At 32.9% G+C, this 14,534-nt stretch overlaps 1 protein-coding gene across 1 annotated transcript; it reads right to left on the reverse strand.

The window, feature by feature from the left end:
- Positions 1–2,730: 2,730 nt before the first annotated feature.
- LOC123915670 (serine-threonine kinase receptor-associated protein-like) lies at positions 2,731–13,865 on the reverse strand. Its single transcript, XM_045966868.1, has 7 exons — positions 13,194–13,865; positions 12,882–13,017; positions 8,299–8,380; positions 5,328–5,503; positions 5,053–5,190; positions 4,825–4,964; positions 2,731–3,167 (listed from the first exon to the last, which is right to left on the reverse strand). The coding sequence occupies exons 1-7, from the start codon at positions 13,309–13,311 to the stop codon at positions 2,917–2,919; spliced, it is 1,041 nt and encodes a 346-aa protein (XP_045822824.1). The 5' UTR covers positions 13,312–13,865; the 3' UTR covers positions 2,731–2,916.
- Positions 13,866–14,534: the final 669 nt, after the last annotated feature.

The raw sequence follows: 14,534 nt of genomic DNA on the forward strand, positions 1-14,534 counted from the left end.
CATTTAATAAGGTGAGACATCGTCAACCAAAGGTAATTCTAGTCAAACTTTGATGGACACAAAATATGGATAAATCCCTCGTTCAAAATTCAAGTTTTATTGGTCAAGTAGTAAAATTTTACTTGGACACAACCTCGAATAAAATACATTTAGGCACACATACACAAAATAGAAAAAATAAATATTAAATAATTTAATCACATAATCTTATATTAATTATTTATTTTATTTTTAAATTTTTTTAAAACCATATATGTCTGCATATTTGATATTCTGCTTAAGCAAGTCATTCTCACATCCATTCTTTTAGACTAACACGTATTTTGTAAAAAATTAACTTATAGTTCTTATTTATTTATTTTTAATTTTAAGGTTAACTAAAATTGTTTTATTAAAGTTATTGTGCATTTTTAATATATTTATTAATATATTTTTCACATAAGAGTAAACAAAAATAGAGTAGAATTGAAAAATATAAAATTGTGTTTTGCACGCAATAAAAATGTTGTTGTTTTTTGGAAAAATTGGAGGATAAAAATTGTATCTATATTGTATTATTTTCTTAAATTTATAGTTGATTATTAATATTTTTATGTGAATAATGTTTTCATTGTGTTATTAACTATATTATATTAATTTCAATAAATTTAATTTTTTTATAAATAAATATATTTAACTTATTGATTAGTGATAAATATGCCACATGTATATTTTTATATAAATTATAATTATTAATGACAATTATAAAAAGGAATTCAAACTTTGCTAACTATGTTATCTATAAGGAATTCATATTTTCAAATCGTCCAACCTTACTTAATTAGACTAGCAGTCACTTAAGAAAATTGAACTTCAACAATTTGATGATTCAATCTCATCTTACTGGACTAACTATACTTAAGAAATTTAGTTTATAGGAAATGATCGTCTTGCCACACCTAATTATGCTAACTACGATTAAAGAATTTAAAAATTTTCAATCAATTCGTTCAAACTCTCATAATTGGACTAAAATCTCTATAAAAAAATCCAAGACAAATATTTATCATTGACTCATAAAAAAATATATTGCACCAATATATTTATCACCTATAATTATAGAAAAAATACAAAAAACATAGAATCAATCACATGACAAATATATATCACATATAAAAAAAAAAGATTAAATATATTTTTGTCCTTAAAATGAAGACCTTCTAAGTTTAATTTTTACTTATTTTTTTTGTTATTTCTTTCTTTGATCAAGTAGTCTCGTGACTAAAATTTCCCTCTTAAAGTGGATAAGTGGGATGTTCGGGGTTCGAACTCTGACCCTTGCATATAAAATGCGATGTCCCTGACAACTGAACTAAGTTTACGGAGACATTTTTTGTTATATTTCCAGTCCCTATAAAAATTTTCTTGCACATAGTTTTAGTCCCTACTAATACTAAATTTGTTTAGTTGAGATCAAACGCTTAAATTTTTGAATGATTTTTTATAGGCATGTTTAAAATATCATATAAAATTTATTTACTAAAATTTATATTTTTTTAACATGTTATGAATTAAATATGAATGTTTTAAACAGTAAAAATTCAAGATAAAAGTAGCGAAAATTATGATCTAAAAATTAAAATTTGAGCTCGTTTTTTCTTGAAGTTGTAAGAAAATTATGATCTAAAAATTAAATTATCTATATTTATACTATATATATATATATAGAGAGAGTTTCATAATACCAACAATACCCTTGATATTTTTTTAGTAGCAACAATAATATTTTATTAACAAACTCACCATAACATAAGACAAGTCTTTTTTTTTTAGCAGCAAAAATCTTTTATTAACAAATTCTACATAACATAAGACATTTTTTTTTGACATAAGTTTTTTTTGAAATTTTTTTAGACATAAGTTAGACACACGCAGACGCGCCTGACCCACTAGTGACCAATAAAAGGAATGAATTTTTGTGAAAAAGTTGTACAAAAAAAATATTGTGGAAAGTTGGAGAGAGGGAGGATATGGCAGATTTAGATTAGGTGTGGATGGTGTTACGTGAACATGTGATAAAATGTCATGGTCCATCATGAACCATTTGACAAACCCGTCCATGGTAGTAGCACTTGCCGGCATTTCTATACTAATTTTCATTTAATTCTGCTTATTATAGTTGAGGTCTGCTTAAAACCTTCCAACACATCTTAATTTTATCCACAATGTCCATTTAGCCATTGACGGGTAATAATCTCTTTCTCTAAACTGCTATTTTATTGTGCTTGACAAGATGTTAAATTTTGCTCCTACGTATTTTCTGGTGCGATGAAAAACTCAAAGGATCGTAGTTCGTGATAGAAAATATTTGTTGGTTGGTTGATTTTATTTATGAAGTGTTTTGGTTGCGCTTTGGCCAAAAAAGTTTGCTTGATTGAGAAGACAGACTCACACTTGGACTTGGGCAATGGTATCTGCTTAAGAAAAATAATTGAAAATAATGTTTGGTGGGTTGAAATTATTTTTAGTGTATTAGAAGGTATTTGGAGAATGACGATTATCCGAACTATGAGATATACGTCAAGAATCCATATGTTAATATTTATCTTTATATATTAGTAAAAAAATATGGTCAAAATAGCTTGTATGAATAGTCCACATAGTCAAATTGTGACAATAATTTTAAGATGGAGGGAGTATTTATTTAAGAACAATATCTAGTTACCTCAAGTTCCCACAAAAACTCTGAAATTAAAGCAAACATAAAACTTCACTATCCTTAACCAGCTCGTCAATTCAGTAGATGTCCAATACAGACTAAAACTTACAAAAATTTAGTTTATACTACTAATTATGATGTATATCAGAAGGCACATGGTTCACATAACATGCTAAAATTGCAAAACAATTGGAGGCAAAAGGGCGCAATTATTAGTATCATAATTCCTCCCCAGCCTCTTCCTTTCCTTTAGATTTTGCCTCCTCTGCAATATGAAAACCCTCAATCCTGCGTGAAATATCCTCCTCGGCATTTGCCTTCTCCTTTTCCAGGGATCCATTTGGTGATAAACCCTCTGATCCTGTCTGCCATATTCTGATGGTTCCATCCTCAGATCCTGATGCATATGATTCTCCACCAGGAGAAAAACGGACACAGTGAACAGGACCATGATGGCCTTTGTTGCATGCTGTCATCACCAGAACATCACAAGATTCATCAATATACCACACAACAAATTAAAACAAACAAAAAAAAAATCAGTTTAGTTATCAAAGGATGCCAGGTCAGAAGTGTAAAATTACTTAGATAATTTATCTAGTAGTATGTGTCTGAATCAGAGACCGGTTATTAATAATAATATATTTGCTGTTAAAAAAAAAACAGTATGTGTCAGAATTGTGCATTCCAAGATGTGAAGTGGGGGAGATTTTATTTGATAATCGAGGTTTTAAATAAGACGACCTTTTCATTGTTATTCCCCTTTCCAATAGCAATAGGGGAATAACAATGAAAAGTATTGAGCTTTTTAACATCCTGGTGCCGAGCTATTTTTCCTCGGGACCTCCCCTACAGTATCGTCACCACAACAGAGTTTAACCACCAAGTTCGGGATGGATCGGTGTGGTTCCTCTGCATGAATAAAATTTTAGTTGGTATAAATCCCTAAACATAGGAAATATGATTTGGTCCTTGTTTTGGTTTTAGTTCCTATATTAGCCTATATGACCCTCAATTAGTCTTTACATATTCTTTTCTGTTCCAGGGACTAAGTTCAATATGACCCTCAATTATTTACATGGATTAATTACAATATGAACAAATATATTATACACGGACTAAAACAAAAACAACCAGAAGAAACTTTTCCTGTTTTTCAAGGATTCAAACCAACTCAAATGCATTGTAGGGACTAGAGTTGAAATTGGTATACTGGTGTATGCTACAACTTGCATATATAAATATGAAATGACATAAAAAAATGTTTAACATTTAATTTTTTAAGTCCCATATTTTCACATTTGTTGTAATTTTAATCCTATTTCATTTTTTTTTCTTTTTTGCCGTAAAAATAGCGAATTTTAATGCCAAAAAAATATGAATCTTGGTATCAAATTTGATATTTCATTTTTTTTTTTTAAACATTTGATATTTCATCTTTAGATTCAATATTGGAGACAATAAATCACCTTTATGGCCAAAAATCACAATTTTTAGAGTAAAAATATAGATTATTGGTACCAAAATTGTAACATATGAAAATAGAGGACAAAAAATTCAATTTTAAAATAGATTGACTATTTTTCGGCCCACCCACAATATTTTTTCTGGTTCTGCCACTGAGTGCAATGAATTATCATATTTGTTTATAAAAATTATTCAATATTTTTATTTTCTTAAAAAATAGTATAACTTATTTTCACTATAAAAATTTTTAACAATCAAATGACAAAACCTTTAGTATTTTTATAAAAAATATTTCAAAAAACCATAACACTAGTGGATCTGTGGGTTTTTCGGATTAGGTCTGGTTTTACCCGTAACCCATTTTTTTTTATGGGTTTTTCACTTTTAAAATCCATATCCACCCAATTGCCCGACCCAACCCACTTTTTTGGGTTGGGTGGGTTTGACCGGGTTGACCGGATTTGCCCAATCCATGTACACCCCTAGCTACAAGGACTAAAATGTCATTTAAGCTTTAATTTGAACATATACATGTAGTTAAATGTTACGTAACTAAGCCACTATGTTTGGTCTAGTGGTGAGGGATTTGGTAGTACGCTATAGGTTCAAGGTTCAATCTCCAACTCATTATAACAAAAAAAAAATGTTACGTAACTTACCAATCTCATTGCCAGTATGGAAATCAAACACATGAACCCACAAGTCTTCTCCCCCAGCAACAAACTTGTTCCCAAACTTGGGCTCCAATGAAGCTGATTCCACATTGCACGGCATATCATAGCTCTTCACCAACCCATAGCTGGAAATCACAGGTTATGTTGAGAACCAAAACGGCAGAAACAATCTTACAAAAAAAACTTTTGCCAACTAAGCTTATTGTTACTTACTGATTTGCATCCCAAAACTTAACAGTTGAACCATCGGCAGTTGTAATATAACGACCATCCTGACTTACTTCAGCACTAGTCATAGGCGACTTGGTGTCAAGTGTCTGAACTATGTTACCAGTTCTTACATCCCATAGCCTGTGAATTATCAACTAGATTCAGTACAAAATTGCATTGAAGCTTCTTATTTATATAACAAGTTTAAAATAAAAAATAAGGAAGCACAAAAACCACAAAAATTGACAACTGTAATCACAGGGCTAAATAAGCTATACCTGACGCCTCCCATATCAGTACATGAACTCAATATTGTCTGGTCACTATGAAGCCATGCAACACTCCTGACTGAACCGGGGGATTTATCCACTTCTTTGGGTGGTGCATCGGGCCGATTCAAATCATAAATTCGGAGAATTTTCTCAGCTCCCCCAGTGAGCAAAAGGTGAGTATCCTGCTCCCAAGTATACAATCATCAATCAATTCGTATGAACAAAGGAGAGCTTTCCAGCAAGCCTCGGATAAATAACAAGCATCAACAAGGTATCCAAATTTGAACAGAATCTATATTATACATTATCAATTTATCTAAATCTATATTGGAATTAGCTTGTTTTGTATTTAAAATAACTCATAATTAAAAGTTTGCTGAGAAAATACGACAGAAATCAAAGTAGAGGTAGAAATTGAGAATTGCAAAGAGAATTTCTAAAGAGATCCCATATACTCAAAGTCCTTGCTCACAGAATCAAGACAAAAAGTCAAAAAAAAAAAAAAAAAGAGGGTTTGCCAAACACACCCGCCGCCACCCTTGGCCTCCTTCACTTTCCGACCACTACCCTGCAACACAGCCGCCGTCCCTCCATCGGTCACACCTCCTTTCACCCCATACCCTTCAGTCACGATGTAGCCTGGGATGACGGTGGTGCGATCGACTACCTTGGAGTAGCTTCATCATCTGCCGTCGGTTGCTCAGATTGAACTAACAGTTTCCGATCGGAGGCACAGGAAAGAAAGAGACGCGCACCGCAAGGGTTGCATAATCAATGGTCTCTCGGATTCGTAAATCACAGTTTGCAGAACTTTTGATCAGTCACAAATTTCATCTCTGCACAAGGTTTTGTTGGAAGCTTCCCACAAGACTTCAGAATTGCAGAATCACAGATGCTTTTAATCACAGCTTTCATCTCAGTCACAAACTTCAGAAATTTCATTCTCCTGGTTTGTGATCGACAGAAGCAGGGAAGTTATCCATGTTTAGTGGCTTATTTCATCTCCGTACAAGGTTTTGTTGGAAGCTTTCCACAATATGGATTCACCAAGACTTGATTTGGCCAGTTCTTGTTCGAAAGAGGTAAGTGCTAACGAGCTTGCTGATCTGTTTGGCGAATCCTGTGTTTGGGGTGCTCAATACCATTGAATGATCATCCCTCGATCTGGCTTTCGATTGATTCTCGGTTGCTTTGGGCTTTCAACAAGACTTGTTTCGCTAGATGTTGATAGAGAGCTACAGTGTATTAAAATATCCCTATCATTTTTTATTTCAGACTGTCTAGCTTGAAAAAGCCATCATCGCTTGTTGCTTGTTGCAGGGAGTAGCAGGTACGTGGACTGTTTCGTGTTGACGGTCGGTTCATACACCTCGACTTTCTAAACTTTTGTTGTGTCTGTTAGGAATTAACTAGAAGTTGGTATATCTTTTTGTCCTACGCGCTTTTGTGTGTGTATATATATATATATATATATAGGAAAATGCTAAACAGTGCCCCCGGGGCACTAGTTAAGCATGTTAAAATAGAAATTTTGTCTCGAAATGCGTGCATTCAATGCCTCAAAAGTATAAAAAATTGTCTTTTCAATATAAATTTTATTTTTTATTTCCTTTTTAGGTATGCTTAACAAGTGCCCCGGGGGCACTGTTTAGCATGACCCATATATATATATCACATGAGAATGACTATCTTATGTGAGAATGATGAGAATAAATCTCAACCATTAGATTAAAATATATGTAAAAGCTAATACATGTGCTTTTCCACACTCTATCTCCTAAACCTATTCACCTTCTCTTCTCTTTTCTCCGACGATTCCATCGTCATGTATTTTCTTTACAACTTTTATGGCAAATTGTCCTCCCTTCATAATTTTCTTCATCGACAGCTTCAGCAAACTCATATTCATATTAATGGAGTACAAACACAACAAATTGAAAAGGGGGCGAGTTATACCGGATCTGAAATGCTTTACTACACATTGAATAAAGGGCAAGTTAATTTGGATTTACAAAATCAGTGTCAAACTCACTCATTAAATGAAATTTCAAACTTCACTCATTAAATCACTTAAAAAAGAACCGATTAAATCAATAAATCAAACAAACTTGGGCAAAATTTAGAATATCGGAGATTCCAAGCTGCTTAATCAATAATTGTCGCGATTCCGCGGATCTAAGGGAAACAATGGTGACTTAGCGGCGGAGAGGCGCGAACGACGGAGTGCAGATGACGAAATTCGGCGATTCATTGGCGGCGGTAATGGTGGAAGGCTGGGGCGGGAGGAAGAAGAGGAGTTTATGTTCACTCAGGAGGGGATGAAACTGAACAGAGGAGGTAGGGGTGATGGTCTGAACGAGATGAATATCCACGGCGATGGTAGGCGTTGAGAAAGAAAGATTCAGGGAAGGAAGGAAGGAAGAGAGAGAGAAGTTGAGGGAATGTGATTGAGTGGAAAGGACACACTTAAAAAATGTTTTAATCTCAACCATCTATTTTAATCTAAAGGCCAATAATTATTCTCATCATTCTCATAAAAGATAATCATTCTCATGTGATATGTCCTCTAAGGTGAAGGATGCGAAGGATAGGGGTACCAACAACGTTGAGATGTCTATCACTACCTTGATATCTAGATGCACTTAATTTATCGGAAAAAAAATCAAGACAAAAAGTATTAAATAAAAAACTAAAAAGCCAAAGCAATAACTACAGTATAATAGAACTATGTGACATTCATAAACATAAAAAAGTAGATCCTGAATCGTGGGATGAAGTCAGCAACCTGGAACATGAAAATACTATTATCACTTGGTAAATTCTAGGCATGCATATACTTATATGGTTTTTATTTTCTGTTTACAGGAAGGCCCATTTTGTGCTTATGTAATTAGTAACTTTATCCCATCAACCAAAAATGGATATTAACAGAAATCAATAATGTGAATAGTGACAGAAACACAAGCATCAATTCTACCTCAGAAAAAGCACATGCTCTAACAATGTGCTTATGCTCGAAAGAATGTAACTCGTCGCCCGTTAATGCATCCCAAACTTTGCTGCACACAAACCAAAGAATATGACGTCAATTTTTATAACGCTGCAATTACTTCAATATAAAATGCATACTAAGTGCAATTACTTCAATATATAACACTGCAATTACTTCAATATAAAATGTCCAAATAAAAGCATATAAGAGACTGTTACTAAAAGATTAATGCAAGAATAAGTATCAACTTTCATGTTTGGATCACCTAGAATGCATTTTTGTTTTAGGAATTTAAATGTATTCAATTCACATACTGTTAGTAACCAAGAAACTGAATTCAAAATAAAGAAGCCAAAGAACGATTTTATTGAAAAGAATGATATAGAGTAAGAGAGAAAATAAGAAAGAAAGCTATCCTCCAAGGCTTTCCCCTTCTACAATAGAGTCACTATATCCACTAAATTTTAAAAATACTCGATGAATCTTCTCTATCCTTGCAGGTGGCATTTAGTATGGGAAAGTAATAAACTTCCCCACCATGGTCCAGTTGGTTTTTAGCCATTAGATTAAATAAATAAATAAAGAGCATAGTTTTATCATACACTCTCAACACTAGATTTTTTTCACTCTATCTTCGACCACCATTCTTCTTTACTTTATGTTTTTTCTCAAAAACCAAAATCCCCAAAGAATCAATTGCAAGATTTGCTTCTCTCAACACTATGAACCTCACCCTAAGGTCCCTGCCCCGTCGGAAATGAAGTATCAGATAGCAACTCATCACCTGTACATTCTTCCCATGACCCTTGTTTTTCTTCTTCTTAAACAAATGTTTGTTTAGGAGAACACTTAACAACCCAATTTTTTAGGAGAAACAAAAATGAATTATCCTAAACAATTGATGGCATTATCAACAACCACTAAAATCAAATTAGGTTCAACAACAACCCCAAGAAGTGTTGAGAGAAGCAATTCTTGATAGAAGTAAAGCAAAATAGTGGTGGAAGATAGGGTGAAAAAAATCTAGTGTTGAGAGTGTATGATAAAACTATGCTCTTTATTAAATCTAATGGCTAAAAAACAAACTGGACCATGCTGGGGAAGTTTATTACTTCCCCATACTAAATGCCACCATCCTTAAATTCTCCAATTTATACATGATACTCTCTAACTAATCAAATAACTAACTAACCAACTTCTCTGACTAATTCTCCTTAATTCTACATCCCAACGCATACAAAGTTATTGATTTTGCAATCTTGTGGATTCATGCACTTTTACATGTTTTAGGTGTTGAACAACTCAGTAACAGTTCAGAACTCATTTGGGTGGAACCATTGTGGGATTGCAAAATCCAAAAGTGTATTACAAGTAAAAATGTAAACCTTGGATATTTTAGGTGTTACAACAACTCAGCCCTACTTCAGAAGCTATATAACCTTTTTTAGCATTATAATCTTCTTTCATTTTATATTATGAGATCTAAAATTTAACTTGAGTTGTGGTAGAACCTGTGAATTCATAATGGAAAAGTATGAAAATGGAGCAAAGCTCACTTAAAGTAATGAAAGAAAGGATAAACCAAAGTCAAAAGACTCCTAACCAGAGAGAAAACCTCCAAACAATTTTAACAATATTTCTCAATGACCATTCCCCACTCTCTACTCAATATATTCTCATACTCTAACAAAATCTTTTAGAATCAAAGCTCCACGCCATTAACTAACACATTCTCTCCCACATAGCTCCACTTTCTTCTAGAATATTTCTAGGTATCCTATCAAGCTGTGAGCATGATTATCAAACTTGTGAATCAAGTAGTAGAATCCTATGAGTTTATGATCATAAATACTAGATAGGCATACCATGTTCATTTTCTCTAAAGCTCTTTATTCATACTAGCGGCTAGACATGCGTGTTCGGCGCCTGTCTGTGTGATCCATGTTTTATTATGCAAATTTATGTCCAAAAAAAAAGTCTTATGTTATGGTGAGTCTGTTAATAAAAGATTTTTGCTGCTCAAAAAAAAAAGTCAAGGGTATTGTTAGTATTATGAAAATTTCACACCAAATTTTTTTTGTATCCTCTTTATATATAGGTATAGATAATTGAGAGGACTTGTTCAGACTTGCAATTGAGAGTCCAAAACCGGCCCAAACAGTCTTAGGTGAGGAAATAATTTTATCCCCAAATTGTCCAAAATGACTGGTTTTGGCTGACTGTTTAATGATTCATTAAAGTAAATGCACAAAAGCCCTCACCCTGAAAACCTGGCAATTAGCTTGACCATAGCTTTCAGCAATTCTATCCCAGCCATATGAACAAATTGATTTTTTATTAACCATGGCCTGACCAATCCAGGTTATGCCTCAAGAAAGATAAAAAAAAAACTATCTATCTACAAATTCAGGACATAACTATTGAACTAAGCTGCACGATAAAATAGTTTTCTGCAAATCTGTTCTGTGCTTTTAAGCAAGGTTGTCAGGGCAGTAGACTCGATTCGTAGACTCGTACGAGTCTATGAAAACTTAAAAATGAATTTCAAAAGCCTATAAATTACTCATAAATGACACACACACACACATATATATAATAGAACACCACTTAACATAAAAATTCAAATTTCAAACTCCAAACAAACTCTTTAACAAAAAAACTCCATAATAAAACAAAAAAAAAAATCAGCAAAGAATGTAAATAATGTACTAGCTAGCTACTACATAAAAAAAAAAATCATAAAACATATATCATAATGGCTTCAAACATCCAATGCTCCAGCGAAATCATCACCACCAATATAATCATCCGTCATCACCATCATATATATAGTAGAAAAAGGGTTTCAATTTTTTTTAAGTTTTGTATTTTGGCATTTTTTTGGGGATTTTTTATTAAAAAAAAACAAAATATTTTTTTTAGAAAAATTTATAGACTCGTAAACTCGCCATAGACTCGCGAGTCTATACGAGTCTATGCGAGTCTACGCGAGTTTATCAAAAATCGATTCTATGCGCGATTCAATTCGTTTTTGCTTCCTAGATATGTAAACTCGTACGAGTTTAAGAGTTTACTCGTGAGTTTGACAAACATGCTTTTAAGTTTCAAAAATAACCAATTTTCCTATATTTACTGTTTATTCTTCATCTTCAACATATGACCTTGAGTTTTGTTTTACATTCCAGCCTTGTAAACTTAAGATTAGGTCCATTATGTATATGGTCAAGGTGTCAAACTCAAGAGTTTATGCAAATTCATGGAGCATTTGTAGACAAAACTTGTAGATTCAATTTGTTTTCCTAATATAAAGAATAACATGAAAAAACCTCTAAACGGCATATATACATAATAGAACACCATTGACACTATAATTCAACATTTCAACTTTATAAATCTGGTAAAATTAAGTAACAGACTAACAGCCGCAAAACAAAAGTCAAGTGAAGGATATAAATCTGAACAGAAGTGATTCAGATTAAATGCTGAAACTGAAAGCATGAAATGTTAAAAGGTGAATCCAGATGAAAAAAATATATGTAAGAATGAAAAATAAAATTGTATTGTGAAACCGAAAGAATAAAATAATAGCACAGACAATAAAATGTTAACTGCTGAGACTGAAAACAGTAGAGACTACAAATTTAGATCCGCAGCACCTTTATCTGTGCAGCAGAAGGTTTTACATTTATTTTTTGAAATGACAAATGTTAATTTTTTGAAATGACAAATGTTAATTTCTTAACAAACACCTCCTTATCACTCTAACCCATTGTCCCTCCCACAAACCATCAAGCCACCTTATCACACCTTAGTAGCAGGGTCTAGATGAACGTTAAAAGATGGAAAAGATATTTGCTGGAGATTACACAACAACTTCTTGGAGAAGTTTGCTCGAAGGAAACCCTTGGTGAAGTGTCAAAGAGTGGAAGAGGTATCACTCAAAGTTATGCGAGTCTACCCAAGTGTACACAAAAACGAGTCTATATCCAAAGTCAATTTGTGAGTTTGAAAATCGTGCATGATCTCAAGTGCAACCCAGAACAGAGAGACTATGGCAAGATATGGTGGCATTACTCGATCCGATGGTTGAAAAAGATAGTGCACAATGGACCATCTATGATGGTAGAATCCCCTGTAGTATTAGGCAAACTCATACTAATTGAAGAACTGAGTTTATAGATGACCCCACAACAACTCGTAAGTTTTTCAACATTGTCTGCGAACTTTTTTTCCACAATTTCAATTGGAGATTTTAGGGTTATTTTTCCTATTTATATTAGATGTGTGTGTGTGTGTGTGTGTGCGCGTGTACGCACGCCATATGGATATGAGTGAACGTACTGTCAAAAACATGTTCAAAGGATCAAAGCAGCACACCTAAATGGGATGTACCCGAAGTAACAAATACCTCATTAAACATACATTTTATTTGAAAGCAAGACACTATGAGATAAATGCAAAACAAACATGACCAAAAAGAACAATAACTATTATAATAGGGCATTTAGTAATCTTAATCACCAAACAACTTTGTTTAAAAAAAATAATAATAAAAGACGATTACATACGTTGAGAAATCAGCCGAAGCGGTTGCTGCCCGCAAAGCATTAGCATCCAAGCAACAACTCCAAACCGCACCTTTGTGCCCTTCAAATGTTCCAATCCAATCTCCAGTCTCTCCATTCCTCAGCATAGGACTAGCATCTATTCACACAAACAAAATTCACACATCACCACAGCATCACATTTCAAAATAACAAAGATCCTAACATTGATCTAGGGTATATTGCTTACATAAAATTCAGATCCATAAATTACGAAATAAAAAAAAAAAACAAATTACCCAATCAAAATCAAAATCTACAATTCCTAAATCATACCTTTGCTTGCGCTTATGAGGAAGAAACCATCGGGAGTAACAGGACTGTAGAAGAGATCAACAACTGGACGAGAGTGACCGTGACAAACAAGAGGTACCGTAACTTTTTTCTTTTCCATTTCTAAAATCTGACAAATTTTTATGCTATTTTCTTGGTTCTTAAACGAAATCACTATTAATTGATAGAAAGTATGAAAATATACTCGAAACCCTAAATCTATGGCAAGAAAAGCAAAACAACAACAGTAATAACAAGAAAGGATTGAAATTACACGAGAAGGTTAATATTGGACTGAATCAACACCTCCTAACCCTTGAAGCTCTGGGATATTTTGGATTAAAAACAAGAAAATTGGTAAAAAGATTGAAAACCTAACAAAAAAAATAGGTATATTGATAAAAGAAAATGGTTAAAAAAGAAAAAAGGGGTAGAACACAGAGCTGGGAGAGGAAGGGCCAGGGCGCGGGGATGGGTTTGCCTTAGGACCTGCCCTCTTATACTGTGACTTTATGATAAGTCGGACAACTCAATATGTATAAGAAGAGGGTAAAAAGTAAAAACTCCTTCTGCGGGGATTTTATGTTAGAGAATTACTTTTGCATCCCGGAAAATATCTCGGTCACCTCTTGAAAAGATCAAACTGCCCCTCTCGCATTCTGGTAAGCGAACCCTAATTTGCATTATAGAAAGCGAGTTTGCAAGTAATGTGAATGTTTGGAATCTTCCACCCAATGGTAAATTCGAAAACACAATTTTCGCATCCTAAAAGTGAAACACGTCTTTAGTAATCGCATCCTAAGATGCGAACATGCCTAAGTACCCGTTTGACCCTACGTATTTTTTACTTCTCTACTTTGTTTAAGAAGAAGTAGGGTCAAACACAATTAAGATAAAATTCTTAAAATAAGAAGTGTCTTTTTTTAATGAAAAAAAACAACATAAGTGACTTAAAAAAAAACAATTTATTTTGTAAAAAAAAAACAATTTATGATAATTTTTTTTTTTTAAGTTGTTATTATTAGTTGTTATTTTTTATTTTTTAAGTTTGTTATTATTATCATAAATATCTTTTAAGTTTAGATGATAATGAATTTATGATAAGTTGGTTATTAACTTATTGTAACTACGATTTCTATTGTGTGCTTAAAGGCATTCGGTTTGAAATAAAGTAAATTGAATTATCGTTTATCATAAAATAACCACTAGGTTGTTGGAAAACATAATTGTTTAAGTTTGTGATGATTTATATTTTTAATTATGGATTATTTCTTAAGCTCTTAGAATTCACATTTTCTATAATTTTGTTGTATTTGCATTATAAGAAAATCACATCTTACGTAA

This window comes from Trifolium pratense, linkage group LG3 (assembly GCF_020283565.1).
Source record: "Trifolium pratense cultivar HEN17-A07 linkage group LG3, ARS_RC_1.1, whole genome shotgun sequence".
Classification (NCBI taxonomy): Eukaryota; Viridiplantae; Streptophyta; class Magnoliopsida; order Fabales; family Fabaceae; genus Trifolium; species Trifolium pratense.